At 45.7% G+C, this 15604-nt stretch overlaps 1 protein-coding gene across 1 annotated transcript in view; it reads right to left on the bottom strand.

Moving 5' to 3' along the window:
- DMC1 (DNA meiotic recombinase 1) overlaps positions 1-15604 on the bottom strand; it is a 58228-nt gene that overhangs the window by 5765 nt on the left and 36859 nt on the right. Inside the window, exons 10-12 of the mRNA XM_075061548.1 lie at positions 4972-5045; positions 4739-4853; positions 3809-3869 (exon numbers count right to left, since the gene is read on the bottom strand). Coding sequence (XP_074917649.1) covers positions 3809-3869; positions 4739-4853; positions 4972-5045 — 250 coding nt within the window. The remainder of the gene's footprint in view (positions 1-3808; positions 3870-4738; positions 4854-4971; positions 5046-15604) is intronic.

Below are 15604 nucleotides of genomic sequence, written 5' to 3'. Positions count from 1 at the left end.
CAGTTGCTGAATGTTCTGCCTCCCTCACATAGCTATCTGACTCAAATATTTACAAGACAATGGACAACCCTCAGATATCCACCCCAAACACCTCACCCATAATCATTTATACTTAACAGCAAATACTTTGTCCAAACCATGGCAACTAGGATGGCTCCCAATACACCAACCTCTTCATAGGCCATGTTGAAGAATTTATAGACAAATGCACCACAAAACTAATGATATACCTGACATAAATCGATGATATTTTCATCCTCTGGACACACAATTTAAATTCCCTCACAGATTTCCACGACAACTTCAACAACCACCACCTGTCCATTAAACTCTCTCTGGAACACTCCCCCACTAGCATCAACTTGCTGGACACCATGACCAGCTTCAACAATGGAACCCTACAGACAGCTATATACAAGAAAGCCATGGATCACCACACTTATCTTCATAGATCCTGTAACCACCCCAAACATACCAAGAAACCTGTTATCTTTAGCCAGGCAGTCAGATACCACAGAATATGCTCTGAGGAGAATGTCCGGGATATACACATTAGCATACTCAAAACCACCTACACCAAAACAAGGACACTCCACCAGAGAAGTAGATTGAATCATGGAACTGGCCATTCAACTACCCCAAGAAAATCTGCTTCAGTACAGAAATAAAATCCTCTCTGACTACACACTTCTAGTTGTCACCTACCATTCCATACTGGAAACCATACAGAGTATCATCAAACTACAACAACCATACTCGATGGGGACCCTATCCTGAAAGAAATCTTTACTGGACCTCCTCTTCTGGCCTCCAAACAACACCTTCAACCTCTCCAAACTCATCATCAGAAGCAAAAACTCCCCACAGATTAGGATACACCAACTCAAAGCAGCACCAGACCCTGCCAGAACAACAGATGCAAAACCTGCAGACATATATCCACTGCTGTAATGATCAACACTCCCCACAACGTGTTGTAGGAGCAGCAGAGATCTGTATGCTCTGTATAACCTGTATGTTCAAAAGGTCTGTGTGGTGGTGCGATGACTTACCGGCATGGCACCTCCTGCTGGTTGTCTCAGGAATTAGCTCTTCCAGCCTGGAGCGCCCTCTGCAGGCTGGTGTCTCGCCTGCCACTGGCCCCATGTCCTTCCCAGACCCCAGTGCCCTTTGCCCAGGGGGTTCTGCCCACCACAGTACCCCTCACTCTGGGTCTCCCCTCCCAGGGGAACCCCTAACCCCTTATTCCCACCTTGCCTCAGTGGCTATTGCCAGTCTCCATTTAGCCCCCACTCACTGGGGCAGACGCCAGTCTGTAAACCACTCATCATCAGCAAGGGAGGTTGGACCAGCTGCCTCTGCCTATTCCTGGGCTGCCTCTCTGCAGCCCTAGTACCCTTTTGTGAGCCCTTAACTCAGCCTGCAGCCTGGGGCTTTGCTAGGCTGGAGCTCCCAAACTTCCTCTGCCCTTCCCCAGCACTGCTTCACCCTAGGTACCCTCAGCTTCCTAGGCAGCCAGGTCCTTCTCTCTAGGGAGCTAGAGAGAGTGTGCATTTGGGTCCTTCTGGCCCACTGCCCCCTATAATGGCCTGCTGGGCCCTGATTGTACTGGCTACAGCTGTGACTGCTTTCCCAATCAGCCTAGCTTTTCACCTGCCACAGCCCTCTCCAGGGCTGCTTTAACCCCTTCAGGGCTGGAGCGGGGTGACCACCCCGCTAGTCTGTTACACGTTCTCCCCGCCCTTTCGTCTCCTCTCCCTCACTGAATATCTGTGAAGTGGCTTTCCCCCTCCTCTTCCCTCCTAGAATGCTTGTGGAATGAATTGCTTGAACAGCTGGAAGATCAGAAGAGCTCCCAGGTAGACAAGGTGTCTGGGACTCTAATTAGGCAGCGCTCACACACCCAATGCATGGACACTGCATGGACACTGTCCGAGGTGGAGTGTGACCAACCAGACATGGCCAAGTCATCTCTAGTCGCAGGTCATGAGGAGCAGGTCCTTAAGAGGGGAAGGGGCCATGTGCTCAGCAGTGCACTCACAAGATTGTACCTCCTGCAAAGGCCCTTCGCCCAGAACACGTGGCTAGTGGTTCACCGCGTTGCATTCCATCGTGCCTTGGGAAGACTTACCTTCATCGCACCATCCATCGTTGCACTGTGGGACACTTACCTTGAAGGATCCTGACATCTCTAGTGCTGTGCCTGTCCTGGGAGCGTGAGTATGTGAGTGTAAGTGTGACCCCTCCTCCCCCCTTCTTTTGAGCTTAGCTATCAGTATAATAAACATGCTGCTTTCTGCCAAACTCTGGTGGGTCATTAGTCCTCCCTAAGCTTACTAGCTGGTCCAATTTCAGGTAACAGTCACCTACCATCCCACTCTGGAAACCATACAGAGTATCATCAAACTACAACAGCCATACTCGATGGGGACCCTATCTTGAAAGAAATCTTTACTGGACCCGCTCTTCTGGCCTTCAAACAACACTAGATGACCTCCTGAGGTCCCTTCCAACCCTGATATTCTATAACACCTCCAACCTCTCCAAGCTCATCTTCAGAAGCAAACTCCCCACAGACCAGGACACACCAACTCAAAGCAGCACCAGACCCTGCCAGAACAACAGATGCAAAATCTGAAGACATATATCCACTGCTATAATGACCTCCCACAACACAGCTTTCAAGATACATGTGTCCTACACATGCTTATCACAATTTATGGTGTATCTCATCCAGTGCACTAAATGCCTCAATAACAACTGTGTGTGTGAAACCAGACGATCACTACACTCTTGAATGAACTCACACAGAAAAATGATAAAAGACAAAAATAGCCTATCACCTGTGGGTGAACACTTTTCACAAAGTGATCACTCTATGTCTGAACTATCAGTCCTCATCCTCAAAGGAAACTTGCACAACACCTTCAAAAGACGAGCCTGGGAGCTTCAATTCATAACTTTACTGGATACTAAAAATCATGAATTGAATAGAGGCACTGGATTTATGATATTTGTCTTTGTATTTAGCTGTGTGATCCCGAGTACATTTCCCAGACCTGACAAAGAGCTCTTGTGTAAGTTCAAAAGTTTGTCTCTCTCACCAACAGAAGTTGGTCCAATGAAAGATATTACCTCACCCACCTTGTTTCCAACCCCCACACCCACATACACTAAGCGATACTTAGTAAAACCCCTATGCTCACAATCAGTCTGCACTTCTGGGCATGTTCCACACCCATCTTTTGTCTTAGATGGGTAGCTTCTGACAACTCACCTAACAGTTATGTTAATTGAAGAGTGCATTCATGCCCAATCTTAAAGTGTCTTGTGATCGATGCAGCCAGTATCTCTCAGGTCATGCTTATACTACCACTTATGTCAGCAAAATGTTATGTTGCTCAGAGGTGTTAAACACACATCCCTGAGCGACATAAGTTTCACTGGCGTAAGTGGTAGCATGCACAGCGCTATGTCAGAGAAAGATCTTCTCCCACTGGCATACCTACCAGTGCTTATTGAGGTGGTTTCATTATGTTGACAGGAGAGCTCTCTCCCATCAGCATAGAGCTACTACACAAGCAATCTTACAGCAGTGCAGTTGATACAACTGTGCCGCTGTAAGCTTGCTAGTGTAGACATGGCCTCAACAAATCACAGCCTAGTAGTAAACCTGTTTAAAGATGTAGGGTGCATCTTCATACCTGTGCTTGCCCTTCCTGACAAAACTCCATTTCCCATATCTGTTAAGCATTTAATGCAAGAGGAGAAGTTTAAAAAAAAAAAAAGAGAAGAGCAAGTGGCTTACGTCATAGTTGCTCCTGGATCAGCAGTCATCTGATTGGTCACAAACACAGCCACATTGTATTCTGCAATAAAAAACAATATAAAGACCTAAAGAAAGGGGAATATATCAAACTAGAATTCATGTATATTATCTCATGAGTGGCACAAGGGAGACAGTTTCTGACTGACAGGTCCAGCACTCCTGCCTATCTTTCTGATGACCTAGACTAATTAGGGATGGAATTTTTAAAAGCGATCAGAGCTGGCTTAATTGTTCTTCCATTTGAACTTAGTGGGAGCAGAGTTAGGCCAGCACTGAGCTCCTTTGGAAAACCCATCCTAGAAGCCTTTTTTTTTTAAATGGTTAACTTTTAAAAATTTATTGTATAGAAAGAACCTCTGCCACTACCTTCACCAGTTGTAGTGAAACATTCAAAAAATGGAGGAAAATGTAACTTCCTACTCAGCCAGTAATAAACTATCACAACATTCCAATATTGCTGGTAGACTGTGACAACGAGTAACTCACTTTACCCCTTCTGCTTCTGTTTTTCCTTCCACCATTTGTCTTTCTTGTCTATTAAGACTGTAAATTCTTCAAGGCAGGAACTCTCTCTTACTATGTTTGAACAATGTCCCAATTCTCTCAACTGGGGCTTCTACGTGCTACTGAAATACATATAAGAATAATTCTGAGACGCTTCAGAATGTTGAAGAATCCTAGAGGCCAATTAGTCAAACTGAAGTCACATGACTTCTAACACATTTTTGTATCACATTTTTGTTAGTAGGTTGTGGCTGTGGTGGTTGTGTAAGGCAAGGAAACATTCACTGGGGAACGTCTACCATTAAATTCATTGGGGCTACCATGTGGTAATGCTGGGTTACCAACAACTGCCTTTTCGCAGTAGTTCCAATTCATTTTTCACTTTTCCTGCAAGGCCCCCCCTACCTTCTGAGATTTTCTGGAGCCTTGATAGCATCTGAGCAAGTTTCTGTTGCCGTTCAGCCAGCTCCCCACGGCCACTGAAATCTACACGGAAGAGCGCCATTATGGAGTCAATGATCTGCATGGTAAAGATACAAAATAAAATAAAAGTAGTGAAAGAAAAAGGAGCAAAAGAGAAAATTATCCTGAAAGCATTAAGCTGATGCAGAAGAGTAAAATGACCAAAAGGCTTATACCAATAGCTTGAAGATTCCAGCTTCTTCATGGAATTTGGCTGCTACGTAGTCAAGCAACTCCATCTGATGTTCACCTGGTGGGAAGTACAGTTGGAGAATGAAATTAAGACCCAGAAGGAACTAAGGTGTGAGGTAACACTAAGGCCAGGTTTACACTAGAAACTTTTGCAGATGTAGTAATGTCAGTTATGGGTGTTGGGCTTTTCTTGGCAACATTTTTATGCTGGCAAAAACCCTAGTGTGGACACAGTTATACCAGCATTATTTCATTCACAGAATCAGTATAAGCTATACTGGCAAAAACACGTTTTGTCACTGTAAGTGATGTGTACACTAGGGCCAGGACTACATACAAATTTTTGCTGGCATAGCTGTGTCAACCAGGAGTGTTACTTTGGCCAGTATAGATTATTTTGCTCAGGGGACCTGGAATAAGCTATCCCACAAAATTTTCAATTTTGCCAATGTCATAACTATAAAGGGAAGGGTAGCAACCCTCCTGTATACAATACTATAAAATCCCTCCTGGCCAGAGGCACCAGAATCCTTTTACCTGTAAAGTGTTAGGAAGCTTAGGTAACCTGGCTGACACCTGACCCAAAGGACCAATAAGGGGACAAGATACTTTCAGATCTGGTGGGGGGAAGGCTTTTGTTTGTGCTCTTTGTTTTGGGGGTGTTCGCTCTTGACTAAGAGGGACCGGACATCAATCCATGTTCTCCAAATCGTTCTGAACAAGTCTCTCATATTTCAAACTTGTAAATAACAGCCAAGCAAGGCATATTAGTTTATCTTTGTTTTCTCAACTTGTGAATGTTCCCTTTGCTAGAGGGAGGTTTATCCCTGTTTTACTGTAACTTTGAAACTAAGGCTAGAGGGGGTTCCTCTGGGCTCTTTGAATCTGATTACTCTGTAAAGTTATTTTCCATCCTGATTTTACAGAGATGATTTTTACCTTTTCTTTTTAATAAAATCCTTCTTTTAAAAACCTGACAGATTTTTCCATTGTCCAAAGACTCAGGGGTTTGGGTCTTTGATCACTTTGTAACCAATTGGTTAGGATATTATTCTCAAGCCTCCTCAGGAAAGGGAGTGCAAGGGCTTGGGAGATATTTTTGGGTAAGAAGAACTCCAAGTGACCCTTTCCCTGTTTCTTGTTAAATCACTTGGAGGTGGAAGTATACCAGGTTTTAACCTAAGCTGGTAGAAATAAGTTTAGGGGACTTTCATGCGGGTCCCCACATCTATACCCTAGAGTTCAGAGTGGGGAAGGAACCCTGACAGCCAGTAAAAGCTGTGTCCACACTAGGAACATCTTGCCATGACAGTATACAAGCATAGCGATACTGTTAAAGCGCTCCTAGTGTAGACCTGACCTAATTCTTAAGGTGGAGGCAAAGGACAGTAAACTGAGTGTTCATAAGCTATGCCCTATGTATTCCATGACTGCAGAATTTTCTATAGAGCCCACCACATGCATGGAACTGTGCATCATATCAGTTTTCATTCTTGAAACATTAAGTTCTTAGTGTTTAAGGTTGAAAAAAAATACAAAACAATTTTAAAATGTAAACCAGCACAGCTGAGAGGCGTGAATTGCCTCATTCATATGAAATTAACTATGAAACCTAAGATGACAATTTAAATGTCAACATTGTTTAGTATTTCACTGCTAATAGTTTTAGTAACAATTCCAACTAACGTGTTTACACCCCCTACAATGTACAACTGCCTCTCCTGCCTCTGCAGGTTCCAAATGCTCCCTATCCAGCTACCAAAACCTTCAACTTCCCCAAGACAATTTCTGCTATGAATCAGGACACAATTTTGCAGAACAGTGCAAGTGGAGGGACAAAGTGAAATGAATTGTCTATCAAATTCATTAGCACAAGGAATATTATACTAACTACATTGTTCATTTTCATATTTAACTCAATAAAAACTTCCATTTTAAAAATTTACCTGAAGTTGCCACAGAATTTTGAGTCTGTTGCACCACAAGTGCTGCAGGATATAGAGGCCTTGCCACATAGTGCATGGGATCATGCCTATAAGGTTCCATTCACAAAACGACAGACTTTCCCAACGTTGTTTATACTCCCCACTTCGTTCAAGCACTCACAATTAGTCTCCACCAAATATACAGTTTCCATAGTGCTTCAAAGAAAGCAAATTCAGATACCATGGTGGTATACAAATATTATAAGATATGGAGTTCACTAAGGCTTTCTACACAGAGGGTTTAAACCAGATTGATTTGGTGCACATTACTTAACACACAATATGCAAGCTACACGAATAGCATGCACACAGGATGGCTGGATTCTCTTTCAATTCTCATCATTGCATATCTGGCAGCAGTTTGCAGCATACAAAGTGCATGGCATTCTCAGAGGGTACTTTGTTGAGCAGCATGCATTCTGGGATTTTTCTCGCTGTGCACTGTAGGAGGCATGGGGGAAGCCAGGCAGGTTCAAATTTTAAAATAATTCCATAAGCAGGACAAGGAAGATGAGGATGACACCAAGCAACTGCTACTACAGGAGCTGTTCCTGGAGCAGCTTCACAACATGCAGTATTGTTTCTGGGCTCAGAAAACCAGTGTCAATTGGTGGAAACGGATTGTTTGGCAGACCTGAGATGACCTGCAGTGGCAAGAGAATTTCAGGATGGGGAAGGCAACCTTTTTTGGAATATGTGCTGAACTAGCCCTGGAGCTGCAACAGCAGCTTACCAACATGCTGCATCCCATATTCATGGAGAAGCAAGTCACCACTGACACCTTGAAGCTGGTCACCTCCAAATATTACCGTCTATAGCCAACCAATTTGGCATAGGGAGATCGACTGTTGGGGCCATTGTCATGCAGGTATGTGATGCCCTGAATAAAGTACTGTTCCACAGGTTATAAAGCTTGGTAATGCTCAAGAGATTATTGATGACTTTGCATATATGGGGTTCCCACATAGTATTGGGGTAACTGATGAGACCCATGTGCCTATTATTTGTGTATTCCCTCCACACACACAGTCCCGGGCTCAGAATTTATAAATAAAAGGAGATATTCCTCTATGGTGTTCCAAGGCCTGGTTGACCATGGAGACAGGTTTACAAACATAAATGCAGAGTCTGGAAGGGTCCACAATGATAGGATCTTTTGGAAGTCAGCTTTATTTACCTTCATGAATAAAGGACTGTTTGCCCCCAGGATCACTATGGACATGAATCGTGTGGAGACTACTCCAATTATCCTGGGAGACCTGGTTTATCCTCTGGCACCCTGGTTAATGAAGCTATTCACAGGCCACTTGTACAGAAGGAAGAAACTTTTATCACATACAGTCATAGACACATCAGTACATAGGCTCCGATTCCATGTCTGCTCCGTGGCTGGAGCACCCACAGAAAAAAATAGTGGTTGCTCAGCGCCCACTGGCAGCACCGCTAATCAGCTGCTCCCGCCACCCCTCAGCACCTCCTGCCCACAGCAGATCAGCTGTTTAGCGGCGTGCAAGAGGAGCGAGAGCACTCGGGGAGGGGGCAGAGCAGGAGTGGGATGGGGTTTGGGGGAAGGGACAGAGTGGGGCCTGGGGCAGAGTGGGGGTCAAGCACCCCCTGGCCACTCATAAAGACAGTGCCTATGCCTCAGTAGTTGCAGAATGGCAGTGGAGTGTGCATTTGCCCATTTGAAAGGACAGTGGTATTGTTTGTGGACTAGGTTGGAAGCTGCAGAAAGGTGATAGCTCCATGTTGTATTTGCACAATATCTGTGAGAGTAAGGGAGAAAGCCTTAATGATGGGTGGGAGGCTGAGGTGGAGAGACTTGCTCAGCAGTTTGAACAGCCAACAAGGAATCCAACAGAAGAACAGCCAGGGCAATGCTGCCAGGGATGCCTACTGTTCTTACTTTGAGTCTGAGGCCTGAAAATGTACAACTGTACATCCAGCTGTTAACCTGCAGACAGGGTTGGGTGGGATGAATTGTGGGCAATGCAGTCTTGTTTATGGGCAATGAAAGTGGACCACTGTGGCAATCCTTATTTTACCTTTTGTCTGTGACTCAATACTTTATAAAACCCTAGTATTTAAAATGTAGGGATTTTCTGTTTAAAATGCACTGACAACTCTTTATGAATATTTAATCATTTTTATTATTATACAATCTATTATATAGCAACCAGAAATAAACCTTTAAAACAATAACGAAACCAAAATTCAAAGTTACACAGTGCAGTGGAGGGCAGAACACAACAAGGGCAGGCAGGAATTCAAGTCACAGGTGAGTATATGCCTCAATTCTGCAGCTTCTTGTTCTTGGGCCATCTGGTGTTGAGAGGTTGGCAGGAGGAATCTGGGGGAGATTGGGATAATAATCTTCTCTACATCCCCTTTAGGCTGTCCTGATTCTTTATGACTTGACACTGAAGTGGGTGACTAAGAGGCAGAGAATGTCCTTATTCAAAAAGGAAAAGGGCAGACCCACCAGGTACACTGTGAAGTTATTCACCAAGGGCGTCCGCCCCAGAAGTGTTGCAGGAGTGGAAGGGCATTGCAAGCGATACTGGGGAAAAAGACCGTGTAGCTATCCCTCATGTCTGGACTAAAACTGAGACACTTCTTAGTCTTAGCCCTAGTCTACACTACAACTTTAGGTTGAATTTAGCAGCATTACATCCATTTAACTCTGCACCTGTCCACACGATGAAGCCATTTTTTTCGACTTAAAGGGATCTTAAAATCAATTTCTGTACTCCTCCTCCCATGAGGGGATTACCGCTGAAATTGACCTTGCCAGGTCGAATTTGGGGTAGTGTGGGGTAGTGTGGTTGCAATTTGACGGTATTGGCCTCCGGGGGCTATCCCAGAGTGCTCCATGGTGACCGCTCTGGACAGCGCTCTCAATTCAGATGCACTGGCCAGGTAGACAGGAAAAGGCCACGAACTTTTGAATCTCATTTCCTGTTTGGCCAGCGTGGCAATCTGCAGGTGAATGCAGATCGCATGAGCAGAGGTGACCATGATGGAGTCCCAGAATTGCAAAAGAGCTTCAGCATGGACTGAACGGGAGGTATGGGATCTGATCACTGTATGGGGAGATGAATCCATGCTATCAGAACTCTGTTCCAAAAGACAAAATGCCCAAACATTTGACAAAATCTCCAAGGGCATGAAGGACAGAGGCTGTAACAGGGACCCGCAGCAGTGCCGCATGAAACTTAAGCAGCTCAGGCAAGCCTACCAAAAAACCAGAGAGGCAAACGGCCGCTCTGGGTCAGAGCCCCAGACATGCCACTTCTATGATGGGCTGCATGGCATTCTAGGAGGTGCAGCCACCACTACCCCAATCCTGTGCTTTGACTCCCTCAATGGAGTAGCGCGCAACAGGGATGCGGGTTTCGAGGACGAGAAAGATGAGGAGGAGGAGGTTGAAGATAGCTCACAGCAAGCAAGCGGAGAAACCATTTTCCCCGACAGTCAGGAACTGTTTCTCACCCTGGACCTGGAGCCAGTACCCCCTGAACCACCCAAAGCTGCCTCCCAGACCCACCAGGTAGAGAAGGGACCCCTGGTGAGTGTACCTTTGTAAATATTATACATGGTTTAAAAACAAACGTGTTTAATGATTAATTTGCCCTGGCATTCACAGCCAGCACAACTACTGGAAAAGTCTGTTAACATGTCTGGGAATAGAGCGGAAATCCTCCAGGGATATCTCCATAAAGCTCTCCTGGATGTAATTCCAAAGCCTTTGGAAAAGGTTTCTGGGGAGGATAGCTTTAGTCCGTCCTCCATGGTAGGGCACTTTACCATGCCAGGCCAGTAGCACGTAATCTGGAATCATTGCACAACACAGTATATGGTCCCGGTGTTTGCTGACATTCAAATAACATCCATTCTTTATCTCTCTGTGTTATCCTCAGGAGAGTGATATCATTCATGGTCACTTGGTTGAAATAGGTTGATTTTATTAAGGGGACATTCAGAGGTGCCTGTTCCTGCTGGGCTGTTTGCCTGTGGCTGAACAGAAATGTTCCCCACTGTTAGCCACGCAGTGGGAGGAGGGGTGAAGCAATCATCCCAGAGAATTGTGGGGGAGAGGGGAAGTGGAGGGTTAGCCAGGTTTGTACTGCACGTTAACCCGAAAACTGCAGCCTCTCCTTTTAAATTGCCAACCCATTTTAAATGGCCAGCCCAACAGCTTCTTGGTATGGGAAATGAGGGCACTGCTGTTTGAAACCATTCCCACATGTTATAAAGGTTAAAGAAGCCAAAAGACTGTGTCTTACCATGGCTGCCTGCAAGCCGAATTCTGTTGCCCGGCCCTGCGTGAGTGATCTCTCACACCAAACCGGCATACCCTCAATAAGAGGCAGAATGCGACCTTGTACCGAAAGCACATATGCTATGTAATATTAACAGCAAGCTTCACCTGTGAAAATGTCTACCCATTGTTCTCTAAAATGTGTTTTGTTAACTACCACTCTCTCTTTTTTTTCCCTCTACCAGCTGCAAACGTTTCAATGCTCACACTATCTTCTCCTTCCCAGAGGCTAGCAAAGATTAGAAGGCAAAAAAAATGCACTCGCGATGAAATGTTCTCTGAGCTCATGCAGTCCTCCCACACTGAAAGAGCACAGCAGAATGCGTGGAGGCAGACAATGTCAGAGTCCAGGAAAGCACAATATGAACGCGAGGACAGGTGGCGGGCTGAAGATAATAAGTGGCGGGCTGAAGATGATAGATGGAGTCAGTTTGCTGACAGAAGGCAAGAGGCAATGGTGAGGCTACTGGAGGAATAAACTGATATGCTCTGGTGTATGGTTGAGGTTCAGGAAAGGCAGCATGATCACAGACCACTGCTATAGCCCCTGTGTAACCAACCGCGCTCCTCCCCATGTTCCATAACCTCCTCACCAGATGCCCAAGAATGCAGTGGGGGGGCCTCCGGGCACCCAACCACTCTACATTGGATAAATGTAAAGTAATGCACATTGGAAAAAATAACCCCAACTATACATACAATATGATGGGGGATAATTTAGCTACAACAAATCAGGAAAAAGATCTTGGAGTCATCGTGGATGGTTCTCTGAGGATGTTCGCGCAGTGTGCAGAGGCGGTCAAAATAGCAAACAGGATGTTAGGAATCATTAAAAAGGGGACAGAGAATAAGACAGAGAATATATTATTGCCCTTATATAAATTGATGGTATGCCCACATCTTGAATACTGCATACAGATGTGGTTGCCTCATCTCATAAAAGATATACTGGCATTAGAAAAGGTTCAGAGAAGGGCAACTAAAATGACTGGGGGGGGTTTTGAAGACGGGTCCCATATGCAGAGAGATTAAAGAGGCTAGACTTTTTGCAGCTTGGGAAAGAGGGAGACTATAGGGGGGATATGATAGAGGCCGTATAAAATCGATGAGTGATGTGGAGAAAGTAGATAAGGAAAAGTTATTTACTTATTTCCCATAATACAAACGAAATACAAGAACTAGGGGTCACCAAATGAAATTAATAGGCAGCAGGTTTAAAACAAATAAAAGGAAGTTCTTCTTCACACAGTGCACAGTCAACTTGTGGAACTCCTTACCTGAGGAGGTTGTGAAGGCTAGGACTATAACAGCTTTAAAAGAGAACTGGATAAATTCATGGAGGTTAAGTCCATTAATGGCGTCCCTAGACTCTGTTTGTCAGAGGGTGGAGATGGATGGCAGGAGAGAGATCACTTGATCATTACCTGTTAGATTGACTCCCTCTGGGGGACCTGGCATTGGCCACTGTCAGTAGACAGGATACTGGGCTAGATGGACTTTTGGTCTGACCCAGTATGGCCGTTCTTATGTTTATGTTCTTATGTTCACCCCAGAGGACTGCCCAAGCAACAGAAAGCTGACATTAAATAAGTTTTAAAGTGCAGTGTGGCCTAGTCTTTCCCTCCCCACACCTCCCTCCAGGCTACCTTGGCAGTTATCCTCCTATTTGTGTGATGAATTAATAAAGAATGCATGAATATGAAGCAACAATTACTTTATTGCCTCTTCAAGCAGTGATCGAAAGGGGGAGGGGAGTGTGGTTAGCTTACAGGGAAGTAGAGTGAACCAACGGGGGAAGGAGGTTCATCAAGGAGAAACAAACAGAAAATTCACACCGTAGCCTGGCCACTCATGAAACTGGTTTTCAAAGCTTCTCTGATGCGCACCGCACCCTCTTGTACTCTGCTAACTGCCCTGGTGTCCGGCTGCGCATAATCAGCGTCCAGGCGATTTGCCTCAACCTCCCACCCTGCCATAAACATCTCCCCCTTACTCTCACAGATAGTGTGGAGCGCACAGCAAGTAGTAATAACAATGGGAATATTGGTTTCGCTGAGGTCTATTAGAGTCAGTAAACTGCACCAACACGCTTTTAAGCATCCAAATGCACATTCTACCACCATTCTGCACTTGCTAAGCCTACAGTTGAACAGCTCCTGATTACTGTCCAGGCTGCCTGTGTACGGCTTCATGAGCCATGCCATTAAGGGGTAGGTTGGGTCCCCGAGGATAACTATAGGCATTTAAACATCTCCAACGATTATTTTCTGGTCTGGGAAGAAAGTCCCTTGCTGCAGCTTTTGAAACAGACCAGAGTTCCTGAAGATACGAACGTCATATACCTTTCCCGGCCATTCCACCTTGATGTTGGTGAAATGTCCCTTGTGATCCACCAGTGCTTGCAGCACCATGAAAAAGTACCCCTTGCGGTTTATATACTCGCTGGCTTGGTGCTCTGGTGCCAAGATAGGGATATGGGTTCCGTCTATCACCCCACCACAGTTAGGGAATCCCATTGCAGCAAAGCCATCCACTATGACTTGCACATTTCCCAGAGTCTCTACCCTTGATATCAGCAGCTCTTTGATTGCGTTGGCTACTTGGATCACAGCAGCCCCCACAGTAGATTTGCCCACTCCAAACGGATGCCTGACTGACTGGTAGCTGTCTAGCGTTACAAGCTTCCACAGGGCTATCGCCACTCGCTTCTCAACTGTGAGGGCTGCTCTCATCTTGGTATTCTTGCACTTCAGGGCAGGCGAAGGCAAGTCACAAAGTTCCATGAAAGTGCCCTTACGCATGAGAAAGTTTTGCAGCCACTGGGAATCGTCCCAGACATGCAACATTATGTGGTCCCACCAGTCTGTGCTTGTTTCCCGGGCCCAGAATTGGCATTCCATGGCATAAACCTGCCCCACTAACATCATGCTGTCCACATTCCCGGGCCCTGTACTTTGAAAGAAGTCTGTGTCCATGTCCTCATCACTCTTGTCACCGTGCTGCTGTCGCCTCCTCACCTGGTTTTGTTTTTGCAGGTTCTGGTTCTGCACATACTGCAGGATAATGCGCGTGGTGTTTACAGTGCTCATAATTGCCATAGTGATCTGAGCGGGCTCCATGCTTGCCGTGCTATGGCATCTGTGCTGAAAAAAGGCACAAAACGATTGTCTGCCGTTGCTCTGACAGAGGGAGGGGCGACTGATGACATGGCTTACAGGGCTGGCTTACAAGGAATTAAAATCAACAAAGGGGGTGGGTTTGTATCAAGGAGAAACACACATAACTGTCACACAGAATGGCCCCCTCAAGGATTGAACTCAAAACCCTGGGTTTAGCAGGCTAATGCTCAAACCACTGAGCTATCCCTCCCGCGACTATTCACCGAGGGAGGGAGGAAGGGGGAAGCAAATGAATACAAAACAAATCTGGTCTCTTTCTTGTTTTGATTGACTCTATCTCTCTTTTACATCTTAGGCTGGCAGCAGACGGTGCAGTACAACTGCTAGCCATTGTCGTCTCCTGGGTGCTTGCCAGAAGACGGTGCAGTACGACTGCAGGAAGGACTGAATCTCCATGAGACGAAACTTAAAAAGAGACTCCCATTTATGTCCAGGCGCCTCGACAGACTTCACTGAGGTCTGCCAGGAGCACCCATGTCTGCCAAGGTGCCCCGACCAACCTCACCGAGGTTGACTAAAAGAGCACCCAGGAGACAACGATGATGGCTACCAATCGTAATGCGCCGTCTGTTGCCAAAAGGCAATGAGCTGCTGCTGTGTAGCAATGCAGTACCACATCTGCCAGCACCCAGGAGACATATGGTGACAGTGAGTTGAGCGGGCTCCATGGTTGCCGTGGTATGGCATCTGCACAGGTAACCCAGGAAAAAGGCTCAAAATCGTTGTCTGCTATTGCTTTCACCGGGCGGGGGGGGGGGGGAGCCTGACGACATGTACCCAGAACCACCCGCAATAATGTTTTTGACCCATCAGGCATTGGGATCTCAACCCAGAATTCCAATGGGCAGCGGAGACTGTGGTAACTGTGGGATAGCTACCCACATTGCAACGCTCCGGAAGTCGATGCTAGCCTCGGTACTGTGGGCGCACTTCGCCGAGTTAATGGTCTTACGTGGGGACACACACAATCAACTATATAAAATCAATTTCTAAAAAATCAACTTCTACAAATTTGACCTAATTTCGTAGTGCAGACATACCCTTAGATTCTGTTTTCTCTCTCCTGCAGACACGGTGAAAGTGCAGAGAAAAACATAGAATTCTGCAATGATTGTGTGAAGTATTTATTATT

Source organism: Chelonoidis abingdonii, chromosome 1 (assembly GCF_003597395.2).
Source record: "Chelonoidis abingdonii isolate Lonesome George chromosome 1, CheloAbing_2.0, whole genome shotgun sequence".
Classification (NCBI taxonomy): Eukaryota; Metazoa; Chordata; order Testudines; family Testudinidae; genus Chelonoidis; species Chelonoidis abingdonii.
This window is presented reverse-complemented; position numbering and strand designations above follow the sequence as displayed.